Raw genomic sequence first — 14,734 nt, 5'->3', positions numbered from 1 at the left:
AAGGTGGGTTGGGATTTCAAGGGTTACGTGAAGGACTACTGGGATAGCTGGTTAGATTTTATACCCTGATAGGGTGGTGGTTTAAAAATGTTTCCCTTAGGAAAAATCATCCAGCAATATGACTGTTACACAGTCTTCTGTATTTAAGTTACACTTATCAATTTTACAAGTTTAAAATGACATGCTCCAAGAAGCAACAGTAAGACCAACCATCAACTTCTTTATGCAAATAATAGAAGGGGAAAAGAAAACAACTGCCAGCTTAGAATTCTATGAGCAGGGAAGGATCTAAAAATTAAAGAAATTTTCAGACCAAAAAAACAAAACAAGCAGGCCTGGGCACATTCATCTCGGGGAGATCCATGATGAAGAAAATGCTAAAAAGTTTTATGATCACAGAAATACCTAACTATAGAGGAGGACTGGAGATGCAAGGGTGAATGAAGAGTCATAATAGAGTAAGATGTGGTTACATGTAAATTAATATTCCTCCACAAAATACAGTAATGTAATATGACTAAATGTATAGATGTCAAAAACCCAGTGTAATAGGATAAATAAAATTAACATGTTCATTTATATTAAATCTTAGTAAGAATATATTTTATATTTAAAGTAACCAGCAAAAAATTGAAATAGACACTATCATAAGTGTCTAGACACTACCATTAGCATATTAATGGTAGAAAAATAAAATAATAGTTAATGTAAAATAGAAGGGGCAAGTGATATAAATCAAGCAGTATAAATAGAAACAGTAGATTTACTCCAAATACACCAGTATATATATTAAATATGAATAGACTAAATACTACAATTAAGTGCAGTAATTGCCATGTGGTATAAAAAACTCAGTAAGTATTAAAAATTCCCTTTAAATATAAACAGAAATGTTAAAAGTATAAGGATGAAAGATATTCCTTATAATACTTACTGACTAAAGCTATTTTACCTATAATAATAATTAGGAATAAAATAAAACAAGAAAAACACTAGAAATAAAGATAAAATTCACATTTGTATGCTTCCCATTTAGCTGCAAACATACACATGTGAAATGTTTGGAATAAGGTAATTAAAATATAGAAATCTTAATAGTACGTTTTAAAACATTGTTCTGTTTCTTATAGGCCAAACACAAAAAATGTAAGTAAAGATAAAGAAAATCAAACTGCATTAACAAAATTAACATAGATGCTAAGCATATTGTTATTGAAGTGCATGTGAAAGCAAAAATAACTAGGCCACAAATGAAGTCTTGACAAATTTCAGAACTGAAAAATCAAAGGGTATATTCCTAAACTACAGTGTAATGAAGAGAGGAAGAGGAAGAGGAAGAGGAAGAGGAAGAAGGAGAAGGAGAAGGAGAAGGAGAAGGAGGAGAAGGAGAAGGAGAAAGAGAAAAAAATGATCCCTCTCCCTAAAGATGTAGAAACCTGGCGATATACTTTTAAGTACCCTAAGGATAGAAGAAAAACCTAAAATGGAAATGACAAAATATTTTGAACCAAATGGTAGCAAAACTAACGATAAAATTTATGGGATATAGCCAATGCACTGCTTAGAAGGAAATCTAGGACTATAAATAAATATACATATTGGGAGAAAGCCTAAAAATTAATGCTATGAATAGCTACCAGAATTCTGTAAAATAAAAATGGCAAATTAATCTCAGCAAAGAAAGAAATTATATGAAGCAAATTTTAATAATGTAGTAGAAATACATAGACAACAGAGTTAATACACACAAAAGTTATTTTCTCTGAAAGTAATAAATTTCATAAATCCTCCTGTTCGATGCTTACAAAAATTTTTTCTACTTTACTACTTCTACACATAAGTGTATCTTAAAGAACAATGCTTATTAAACATTTTTACATGGTTATCATTCCAAGAAAGTTATATACACTAACCTTATAAATACTTGTAAGAAAACTGTAAGGAAACAAGTAACTTGGCAAAGACTGGTTGCAGAATCTGGACAAAACAGTACTTACTGTAGAGTATGGCATATAATAGCAATTCAGTGAATGTCAACTAACCTGATTAACCTGCCTCAAGATATCTCGTGTACTCTTTCTGATTTATTCTTGTATTTTATTATCTTGGTAAATTTCATCTCAAATTCTTACTCTTACTCCAAGCCAACTGACTACTTAATGTTATCAAATAAATTTCCTTAAAGAAAAACACTAATGATACACCTTAAACATCTGAGTAACTCTCTACTTTCTAAAGGAAGGGGTTTCCAACTAGCAACTGTTGTGTGTGATTTGGTTTGGACCACAAAATGTTGTATGTTTTTATTTTGAATTACTTGATAACAAATTTATATGGCTGGGTGTGGGCTTGGTGGTGCACATCGCCTATAATCTCAGTACGCTAAAGGCTGAGGCAGGAGGATGCCACAAGTTTGAGGCCAGCCTGGGACATCTAGTGAGTTCAAGGGCAGCCTGCACTACATAGTGAAACCCTGTCTCAGAAAATTAATTAATTAATTAATAATAAATAAAAACTGGTACATACTTCTAAAAATAATTGGAAGATCTAGCAACACTGTACCTGATGTTCTACAAAACAATTGATTAGAGCTAGTAGCTGATTCCTGTGTAGTTACATATTTTCTTCACAGGTCTCAGTATACAATTTCTACCTGAACTTTTGAGTGGATCTGACTTCAAGACTTCTGGATTTCAGAATAAAGTCTAAACTTTTGACTTTGGTCTTCTATGATTTGGCCCAATAAAAACATTTGCTTTAACTGAATGAATACTTCTCACAATTTTCACAGTGAGTTTTATTAAAGAAATATACATTTTTAGTCAGGGTAGGCCAGTAATATTAAGTCACATGCACTCTCTTAATTCTGCTAAAATATACCAGAGCCTGCCATTTAGATGTAATAGCAAAAGGAATTTTGTTGAAGTCAACCAATTTTATAATACTTTCATTTTCTTATATAAATGTGTAAATCAAAATGTTTGATGTTTGCTATTTTTTTTCTTGAGTTTTACTTTCAGTAGAAACTTCCTGATCATTGATTTCCATTATCTTATTCAAGATGGGTTCTTTTCACTTTTTAATTATCATGACACTTCTGACACAATGTTTTACTCTCTGTACTAATTAGATATTTAATGAAATATAAAAGTATTCTAGGACTTTTTCACTGTCCTAGAAGAGGTTGGTATTTAAATTATCAAGTAAAATAAAAACCACACCCAAAGTTTATATATTTATATTTATATATTTATTTATATATATTTTTAAATATATATATAAACTCTGGGTGTGGTTTTATATATATATATTTATATATATATGAGATATCAGGGGCTGGGGATTTAGCTCAGTGGTTCCGGTGCCTGCCTCGCAAGCGCAAGGTCCTGAGTTTGATCCCCGGTACCAAAAAAAAAAAAATTATACATGAGATACCTTTGTCTATGAGTATTCTTCAAGGCTGACCTGTCTTAAAGGGAAAGAGTGCCTTTTGGTGCTTTCTTTTTTGTTTCTAAACATCTATGTTTCCATGGATCTTATGTTTATGTATTTTACACATATATGTTTGGACATCTCACTAGGCTTATGTATCAGGATACACTTTTTGTTCATCTGTGAAGAAATTGGTGATTAAGATCCAAGTATCTAGGCCCAGGGATTTAGCTCAGTGTTTCCGCTGCCTGCCTCACAAGTACAAGGTCCCGAGTTCGATCCCTGGTACCAAAAAAAAAAAAAAAAAAAAGATCCAAGTATATATAATCTGGATTTAAAACTTAGCTACAATCATCTAAAGTTATTTACATGACTTAGCCACTCAACTTTTTTAAACCTCCATTTCTGCATCGTTAAAATAAAACTTCTTAATAGTGCTTATTTGATAAGATTACTGTAAGGATAAAATAATACATACTCAAGGTCTAGCCTATAGTTAACATTAATAGTTATTATTCCTATGAATCAATTTCAGTTTTTCTTTGGAAGACAAATGACAATACCTGCTTATATTTCTTTTTTTTATACTTAATTAAATATTTTAATACACTTTTATGGCTTCATATTCACTTACTATTTTTTACATCTGATTACATAAACTGCTTATGACAAGAAAATTTGATTTCATGAAAATATCTCTAATGTGTTATGCTATGTAAGGAACAGAGCATGCAGATACTAGGTGAAAATTCTCTTTAAATAACATATGAATAAATATACCCAGAAAATATGACTAAATTTAAGAGTTTGTACTCAGGTTGATCTCAGAAGATATTGAGATTAGTGCCCCGTGTAAGCCAAGTTGAACAACATTATTATTCTCCATTTATGGGAGTGACCCCAAAGAAATAAGCTACTAACGCATTTCAAGGCCCTAGAAAGAACAAGAACAATCCAAAGTCCAAAGCTATTACAAGGAAGAAAATTATAAAGACCAGAGCAGAGATTATTGAAATTGAGACAAAAAATTACTAATAATGAATTGAGGAGCTGGTTCTTCAAAAGAATTAATCAAATAGGAAAACTCTTAGTCAATCTTACCAAAAAAAAAAAAACAAAAAAGGCAAGAAAAGACCCATATCAATCAATGTAATTACAAATCCAGTAACAAGCAATGAAACTGAGGCAATAAAAACCTACCAATTAAGAAAAGGCCAGGACCTGATGGATTCAATACTAAATTCCAAAAAAAGCTTCAGGGAGGATCTAATACTGATACTCCTCAAACTCTTTAATGAAATCCAAAGGAAAGGAGTCTTGTCAAAATCATTCCTGGACACTAGCATTGCTTTGATTTCAAAACCAGACAAGGACTCAACAAAGAAGAAAACTACAGGCTGATTTCTTTAATAAATATTACATGTAAGATCCTCAACAAAATACTGGCAAAGACAATACAACAAATAATTAAAAACACCATATATCGGGGCCAGGGATTTAGCTCAGTGGCACTGCACCTCCCTCAAAAGCGCAAAGTCCTCAGTTTGATCCCTGGTACAAAACAAAAAACAAAAAACAGAAAAAACACTATATATCATAACCAAGTAGCCTTCATCCTAGGAATACTAGGATGGTTCAACATATGCAAATCAATAAATGTAATACATCATATAAATAAAAGCAAGGTCAACAATCACATGATAACAGTGCAGAAAAAGCCTTTGACAAAATTCAACATTGATTTATGAAAAGAACCCTGAAGAAAATAGGTATAGAAGGACCTTATCTCAATCTGATAAAAGCCATTTATGACAAACCTATTACCAGCATATAAAATGAGGAAAAACTGAAAGCTTTCTCTCTATAATCAAGAACAAGAAAATGATGTCCACTACCACCACTTATACAATATAGCATGCAAAGTTTAGCTAGACAAGTCAGGCAAGATAAATAAATGAAAAAGGGTTCATACAGGAAAGGAAGAAATCAAACTATCCGTATTCACAGGTGACATGATCCTTTCCACAGAAGACTCTAAAAATTCCATGAAAAGACTCCAAGAACTAAGAAACAAATTCAGCAAGATAGCAGCAAAGAAAATCAACATACAAAATAAATAGTGTTTCTGTACACCAGTAATAAACCCACTGAGAAATTAATTAGGAAAGTAGTCCCATTCATACTAGTTTCCAGAAAATTAAATACTCAGGAATTAATCTAAAAAGGAAGTAAAAAAAAGTCTATTAAAAAACTCTAAGGCCAGGGATTTAGCTCAGTGGTGCCACCACCTGCCTTGCAAGCACAAGGTGCCAAGTTCGATCCCTAGTGAAAAAAAAACAAACCCTATAGTACTGTGAAAAAGGAGATTGAAGATGACATCACAAAATGGAAAGATGTTCTGGAATCATGGAAAGAAATGCACAGAGACACAGAATTCGGGTCAAATAACAAAGGTCTTTACTTGCTAGCAAACCCTGATGCCAGAAACTGGTCTGGTCAGAGTCCCCGCCCTGCGTTCTTTGTCCATCACCTTTTATACTTTTGTCAGTCATTATCTCATCCCTAGTGGTCTTTGTTAAGTAAATAAAGTTCCAATTCCTGTTTAATGGTTAGACACAGGTGGTTTCTGTCACTGATTACAGTCCTAAACACACGACAGTTAAGGCACATACACCACAAGTTTGTTCAAGGATTCCCACTTTGTTCTTCAGAGCTAGGATGTTATCTATAGTGGAGTTACAGATCAAAGGAGCTATATAATCTTCACCTTAAACAACAAAAGCAACAGGCTAAGGCAAGCTTTTCAAGGATATACTACCTATTTTGCTTTTACAACCACTTTAATAGCTAATCTACTAAACTTACTTTAAAACTTTTCCCTATCAAAGATATCCCTTCTTCCTGGATAAGTAGAACCAATATTGTAAAAATGCCCATACTTCCAAAGCTGATATATAGATTTAATGCAATCTCAATCAAAATACCAAGGCATTCCTCACAACCCATCCTAAAAATTTAAAATGGAACCAGTTTATATGGAACCAGAAGAGACTCAGAATTGCAAAAGCAATCCTGGGCAATAAGAGCAAAGTAAGAAGCATTACAATCCTGGATTTCAAGTTCTATTACAAAGCTAGAGTGATTAAAAGAAAAACGTCATGGTACTGCCACAAAGACAGACATGTGGTTGAACAGAACAGAATAGAGGATGTAGGAACAACCCCAGGCACATTCAGCCATCTGATCTTTGACAAAGGGGTCAAACACATATGTTGAAAGAAAGCCTCTTTAACAAATGTCATTAGGAAAACTGGCTATCCACATGCAGAAGACTCAGTCTAAACCCACATCTTTCAACATGTAGTAAACTAAAATCAAAATGAAGAATCTAATTATTAAAACATACAGCCAATCTACTAGAAGATAAAATAGGTAATATACTCGAAGACACAGTCATAAACAAGGACTTTCTGAACAGTATCCCAATGGCACAAGAAATAATATAACAAATCAACAAATGGTATTATACCAAATTAAAAAGCTTCTGCACAACAAAGGAAACAACTAACAGAGTTCAGAGACAACCTACAAAGTGGCAAACTTTTTTGCCCCCTGCTCCTTGGAGAGAGAATAAATATCTAGAATATATAAAGATCTCCTTTTTTTTGGTACATGGGGATCGAACTCCGGTCCTTGTGCTTGCGAGGCAGGCGGAGGAACCACTGAGCTAAATTCCTGGCCTTAGAATATATACAGATCTCAAAAAAATTAGATGCTCCAAAATAAAATACCCAATCCAAACATGAGCAATTGAAATGAATAGACACTTCTCAAAAGATCAAGTACAAATTGTAGTAATACATAAAAAATTTGACATCTCTGGCCATTTGAGAAATTCAAATTAAGACAACCCTGAGATTTCATCTTACTCCAGAAAGATGGCTATCATCAAGAACTCAAAAAACAACAAATGCTGGCAAGGTTTTTTTTTTTTTTTTTTTTGTGTGTGTGTGTGTGTGTGTGTGTGTGTGTGTGAGGAATCTATCTACATACTGGTGAGAATATAAACTCATAAAACCACTGTAAAAATAAAATTAAAACACAACTTTGGGAATCTGGATCTTTCATTTATGAAGCTTAATTTAAGAATCGTGTTGCTGTGTCAATTAAAAGCTCATTCTTTTAATTATGTATTAAATATAATGTTAGCTTTAGGTTTTATAAATGCTCTAAAGAAGTTCCATTCCACTTCACTAAGAATATTTATCATGAATAGAGTAGAATTTTGTTGGATGCTTTTTCTGGGCTATTGAAACTACATAGAGAAGAAACTGCTTTTTCTTATTTAATCTGTTAATAGGATGAAATTGAATTTTTGGAAAGAGTCCTTTTGATTATAATGTGTTTTTATTTTTGAATATTATGAGGTTTGATTTTCTAATACGTTTTCAAGGATATTTGTGTATATGTTTATGAGACATGTTGATCTGCAGTTTCCTTTGTAAATAGCCATCTAGCTTTAACATCAGCATATACATTGCCCAAAGAAAATGACTTGGGAGTTCTCCTATTTTCAGGGATGTGCAAGACTGGTAATGTTTTCCTTTGAGCTTTGGCAGAATTCATCAGAGTAATCATCTGGGTTAGAATTTTCTATCTTCTTTTTTTTTTTTTTTAAGATTCTAACTATAAAAGCAATTTCTTAAATATAACATTGAGATTATCTCTTCTTGAGTTTGTTATAGTAGTTTATAACTCTCAAGGAGCTGGTCCATTTCAAATAGTTTTAATAAATGGAAATATAGACAATAGGATTAGCAAACTAGAGAAACATTTAAGAGAAAATGTCCAAACTTGAGAGAAAAGAAAATGGAGATAAATATAAGCATAAGATACACATGAGACATACTCTAAAGATCTTATATATGTATAATTTAGAGCTCCAAAATAAGAACAAAAAGATACTGGTAAAAAAGCAAGTTGAAGAATAGAATGGCTTAGGGTTTTCTGAAGTTCTCCAAATTTAACAGAATTAATTCAAGAAAACCACATCTAACAATATCATATTAAAATTACTAAGCACAAAAAAGCAAATCTTAAATCTAATAAGGTGGGGGTATAGTGCTTAAGAGGAATTAATAATTAACTTTTTTGTTGGTGCCGTGGATTGAACTCAGAATAATTAACTTTTTAACAGACACAAAAGGTATAATAGATAATGTGAAATAGGAAGAAAAGGGGCAAAGGGGAACAGGAAGTGGGAGGGGTAGGGAAAAAGCACGAAGGGAATGGAGTAAATATGAAAAAATGAAAAACTGGAAGCAAAGTCTTTGTAAATAGGGAGGGGTGGAGGGGTTGAAGGGAGAGCAGGGGAATGGGGAAAAAATAAGAACCAAGAGAGATTATGTAGAGGTGCAGATTTCTAATGATGAATGTCATTATATTGTATACCTAAAATGCACCAATAAAACTAATAATAAAAAAAGAAGCCAGAGGAGAATTGAAAGGCTTCTTTAAAATACCAATGAAATTGGTATTTTAGAATTTTAATTAGAAATTCTGTATCCAATAAAATCATTCTACATAGAGAAAAGCAAAACAAAACCAAAATTCCTAACCACAAAACTGACAAGAAATGAGGTAGTAAAGAGATTTCTTCAGGAAAAACAAAAATGACCAGATTCCAGAAGAAAACAGAGAATTGCAAGAAAGAATGAAGAATAAGGTAAACATGGAATTTAAATAACTAATTGTTACTGTATGAGCAAAGATAACTTCTTGTGTTTTATACATGTAGAAGTAAAATTTAAAAATATGCAAAATAGAGGTAAGTTAAAAGTATATAAAATCTTTTCATATCTCAGTATCATTAGAGAAGCAAACAAAGAAATAATTTCATACGCATGTTGAACTCAATAAAAAACAATAACAATACACTCGTTAAAATGTGCTTAAGCTAATAAGAAGGAAAATGAATTATTTAAACTCTGTTCATCTAAAGGGAAGCCACAAAAATACTAGATTTTAATTCTTAAAAGGAGAACTCATATACTACCTACACGATATCCACTTTAAATACAGTGATACAAAGCAAAGAATATATAAATATACACCGTAAACGTACCTGCTAAAAGAAAACTGCTCTAGCTATCCTAATATCAGACAGAAATACTGTGAAACAGAAATATTTTTAGAGAAAGAACATTTTATGGTAAAAAGTCCAAAATATGGCCTGAAATCTGTAGCCAACCAATTAAATAGCTTCAAAATATATCACATAAAGATAAAAGAACTAGAAATAAAAATAGACAATTCTATAATCATGAGACAAATTTTTCTTGAAACTTGATACCTAGCTATAACTATACAGGAAAAAAAAATTCCCAAATAGATCACATATTTAAGTGTAAAAGAAAACAAAAAGCCTTTAGAAAAAAATAGGACAAAGTCTAGAAATAGACAAAAATTATAAAAATCCTCACTAAAAAGAAAAAAATGAATATAAAAGGGATGTGTTCATTAGAACTCAGAACTACCTCTCATCAAAGTTATTATCGAGGGAGTGAAAAAGCCAATGGGCCAGCTTGGATGGGACTCTCCCCCAAAGGTCTCATGTACTCATGGATAGGGCTTTTGGAAAGTTGAATTATAAGGGTGACACAGCTGACTGCTGTTAGGAGTTGGGTGTCTGGTCACAAGAGGTAGGTCTTTGGAGGCATAACTTGGAAGGGTGCTTTCCCTTCCTGGCTCCTCCATTCTCCCTCTGCTTCCTGGCACATGACTGAAGCAGCCTTTGTTCTTATGCCCTTCCACCATGCCCTTTCTGTGTTCAAGCCTAAGAACACAGACTGAAACTTCTGAACTGTGAACCTAATTAAACCTCTCCTCCTTTAAGTTGTGGATGTTAAGTATTTTGTGCCAGTAATAAGAAGGTGACTGAAACAACAAAGCCCATAATGGGAAAAGAAAATTTCAAACCTAAGAACTTCCATGGAAATTTTAACCAAAAAACAAAAGGTAGACCACCTAGTAGAAAAAAGGGCAAATGACTTGAACAGGTGTTCATAAAAGAAAAAAATGTAAGTCACAAGTAAACATATTCATTTATTATTAGGAAATGGTAAGTTAAAACCACTATATCATAAATTACTTTAAACGTTTCAAAATATCAAAATGAAAACATACACATATATGTGCATACTCACACATGCACATACACACACCATGAAGTACTAGTGAGGAAGTATAACAAATGAAGTTCTCACACTAGTGTTGGGAGTGTAAACTGTTAAAATAATATGGAATATTCTTTGATAGAATCCACTACCGTCTACGGCCGTACCACCCTGAATGCACCTGATCTCGTCTGATCTCGGAAGCTAAGCAAGTTGGGCCTGGTTAGTTCTTGGATGGGAGAATACACTAAAGCTGAATGTACAATACTCTGAATAATTCCACTAGTAGATACATAAATAGACATGCACAATGTCACTCATATGTATAAACTCTCGTAGCAACTCTGTAATAATCCAAACCCAAAACAATCTAACAACAAAAAACAAGATGAATTACAAAAATGTCTAAATTGTGAAAACAAAGTAGGAACAATGGGAGTAGACACTGTAGTATGTAGTTTATACAAAGTTAAAAACATGTAATGCTAATCTTGCCATAGTAGAAGATTGATAATGTTTCATGAACACTTGGGTGATGTTTACCCTGAGAGTGATAGAGGCAAGCAGAAGACAAGGGCTTCTGCAAGGCTGATAATGTTGTGTTTCTCGATCTGATAGTTTACATGAGTTTGTTGATTTTATTATTAGCACCATGCTCTGACCAATTGAGCTAACCAGCCATCTTACTGATTTTATTATAATTCATCAAGATATTACTTGTAATTTATGTATTTTCTATATATATGTTATATTTTGAAAGCAAGTTTAATTTGAAAAGTAGTTTGCATATAGGAATTTAAAATTATAAAAACTAGTTCCAAGTTCACATAATTCATTTATATCTCCAGGACAAAATTCAGAGCCCAGTAGGACAGTGATGAAAATGTTTTTTAAACTATTGAGTGAAACAATAAATCAAATACAAAAAAAGAGTATACTATTCTTATTTCCCAGCAGTCATACATGTAAATAAATGTTTTTTTTACTATCTTAGAAAATGTACTAGAATTGATGTTCTCTAATATTAAACCTGATAAACCCGATCTGCTCTTTTCCTCTTTTGAATATTTAATTAACATGTAAATCAGCTGAGAAGTTTCTTCAAAATCCGTATTTCTCACCTTCCTTCCCCATTCTACCATTTTGAATCAAATCAACTTGCAGCAAATAGAATTATTTTATACTAACCACAAGAGTTCCCATATTTTGAAGACTGAAATAATTATAATGAAGTCACTATTTACTGGCTCTTTATAAGATAATTACTCCTAACACTGTTTTTAGTTCAGATGATTTATAGCAAACATTTTACATGATTCAGGTCAGGCAGAAAGAGAGGTACGCTCTTTATAGCAAAACACTGACTTCGTTTGAGTGGAGGATTCTTTATTCTTCCCAATGACTAAATATTACAAGCTTTAAGCATCTTAAATGGTTTTCCTGGCCTATTAATAAAAAGCTTTCAAGAGAAAGTTTTAGAAACTAACATAAAAATGTCTTGGATGAGCCTGATGTGATTTCAAGACATTTTTTACCCGGTCATGGATCTCATCACAGTTTGAAGGTGAACACCAATCAGAATGGAATCTGTAATAAAAACAAAAGTAACTTGTAGACAAAGGGCGAGAAACACAAATTTTTCCAAATTTTCAAATACCAGACACAGAAAGTAATTTTTATCCTTATATGATAAACTAAGAATAAAATAACATATTTTCTTCCTTTGAGAAAAGATAAGGAAAGGATATAAAGTCAGATACTGATTCTCAGCTATACTGTTAAGTCTTCACTGTATGTTCAATAAACAATTTTAATAATTAAGTGGACATGCATTTGGGACTTATATATGTACTTATATATCTGATCATTTGAATGATTTCCATATGTAATTCTTTAGTTTTATCTCTAATAATGATATAGATTTTCATGTTAGAATAATTCTATGAACAATATCTTTAAAATTTGTTTTTATTCTCTAACAACCAAATTTCCTTAAACTATATGAAAAATTTTTTCCCTTATTAAAAAAGTCCTAATTTTATGAAGTGGAATAAAATGTGTATAATATTAGAGTCATATTATTTTCCTATACTTTTAGAATATAGAGAACATAGTGGTTACTTCTCAATACAGATGACAACATCTGTCTAGTCTTTCCTATCAGAGAACTGTATGTGAAAATGAAATGTAGCTGAGAAAAATATGATTTTTATTAGAATCTGCAGGTTGAACTTAAAGATCTCACAATACAACTGCTCTTTCTAAATTAAAACAGGCATTAGTATAATTAGAGTTATTCTGTTTTACATAAGTAATAATGAAAATTTCCAGATCTAATTACATTTCACCCATAAGAAGTGTTATTGATAATTCTTTTAGAAAAAAATAGGGAAAAGTTAATGTTACTTAAATCTTTCCTTTTTCTCTGTTCTCACAAAGTTATAATGCTATATTGTTTTACAATGTATAAATTATTCAGCAGAATAAATCTCCAGTAAATCTCTTCAGTGATACTGCAAGGGGACCCACTAGTCTGTGCAGGGTACAAGCAATGCGTGCCTATCAATCTTAACTCCTTTTATAAGAATCGCAACTTTAAGCATGATTCAAAAGAATATCAGCTCTTGTTAACTTGATATGAGAATACTTTTAAGTCTAATATTAGTTATAGTTATAAAGTCTAATATGAATTTTAAATCATAATATGTATTATATTTATGATTTGAGAAGAGAAGAACTTCTGAAACACAATCAAAATTAAAACCATTTATTGGTGTGCTACCTTTGTTGGAGTTTTTTGCTTTGTTTTGTTGTTGAGACAGGGTCTTGCTATGTAATCTGGGGTTGCTTTGAACTCATTATGAAGCCCAGACTGGCCTTGAACCCACAATGATCCTACTGCCTCAGCCTCCTGAGTGCTAGGATATTGGTATGCACCACCACCCCTGGCTGGTGGTATTTTTAAAAAATGAACTCAAAGCAGAAAGCATCTTCACTATAACAAAAAATTAATTTGCTAGCCAGGCATGGTGGTGCACTCTTGTATTCCAAGCACTTGGAAGGCTGGGGGAGGAGGATCACTATGATGTTGAGGACAGTCTGGGCTACATAGTGAGTTCAAGGCCAGCCTGAACTATATATATAGCAAGAACCTGCCTCAAAAATAATAACAATTTGCTTAAAGCCACTGATAAAAGTTTTTAAAAATCTGTTTATTCATAGACCTAAGGAGCCAGTATTGTGCTGTACTCAGAGGAAATATTTAATTTCAATGAATATTTTATTCAGATAAACTTCTGTAGCTGTATGTTCTGTCATACAGCTTCCAGGACAATTTTCCAATTTTCCCTGTGAAGTACAATCTAAGTTTACATCAGCTTAAACTGTTTATTGAGTTCAATGGGTTGCATAAATACTCTGCAAGTATACTGCTCAGTGATCTAAAAAAATCAGATCAGAAAAATGTCTTATATTTAGAGATGGGGTACTGAGTACTGAAAAGCGTAAATGTTTATATTCCTAGCAATAAGTCTTAAAGGCATTTTATTTTCCTTTATAGACTAAATTAGATTTTTTTTTAAATATACTCAAAATAGGGTGCTTCTACCACAGTGAAAGTAAACAATTTAATCATGCCTGTCATCCTAGAGAATACACCGATAAAATTTTAATTAATTTAGATGAGCTTAAGTTACCATTATACTCCTTTATTTTAAAAGTATTTAACCTTCCCAAAGTTACAGGCAAAATAAGTAATTTTTAATATAAAAACAATTATTTCATTTTAGCAAACAACTTAATGATATTTCATATCTGACATGAAAATAAAATGTCAGTGCTGTTATTCACTCCATTATCCCCTCCACTATAATATGAGGAAAGGGACAGCTGGCTTTTTCCTTGATCAAGAATGTTTGAATATAGCCTCAATGAAGAATTTATCAACCTGGAAAGAATAGGAGTCAAAAGCTAGAACAAACTTGTATATGTGGATAAAGTAATACAGCACTAACACTGATACTGTACTGCTGTGGCAGATTCACAGAGCATTGTAAAGATGAAAAAGTAGAAAAATAAAACAATATTTATTAAAGCATATAAAAATATAGGCAAAATGATTCGGGAAA

General features: G+C 32.0%; 1 protein-coding gene across 8 annotated transcripts in view; it reads right to left on the bottom strand.

Moving 5' to 3' along the window:
- The window catches only part of Spata6 (spermatogenesis associated 6), a 140,645-nt gene that overhangs the window by 40,702 nt on the left and 85,209 nt on the right, over positions 1 to 14,734 (bottom strand). For 5 of the 8 annotated variants that reach the window (XM_087214862.1, XM_004869295.4, XM_087214865.1 and 2 more), the window contains one exon: positions 12,095 to 12,194. In XM_087214862.1, the coding sequence (XP_087070988.1) occupies positions 12,095 to 12,194 (100 nt within the window). The remainder of the gene's footprint in view (positions 1 to 12,094; positions 12,195 to 14,734) is intronic. The other 3 variants (XM_087214864.1, XM_013067272.3, XM_087214867.1) reach the window with 1 other exon arrangement.

The sequence above is a fragment of the Heterocephalus glaber genome, unplaced genomic scaffold (assembly GCF_053883595.1).
Source record: "Heterocephalus glaber isolate CG9 unplaced genomic scaffold, H.glaber_assembly_v1.0 deba00001451, whole genome shotgun sequence".
Taxonomy (NCBI): Eukaryota; Metazoa; Chordata; class Mammalia; order Rodentia; family Bathyergidae; genus Heterocephalus; species Heterocephalus glaber.
The sequence above is the reverse complement of the archived record's forward strand: the minus strand, read 5'-3'. Positions and strand labels throughout refer to the sequence as shown.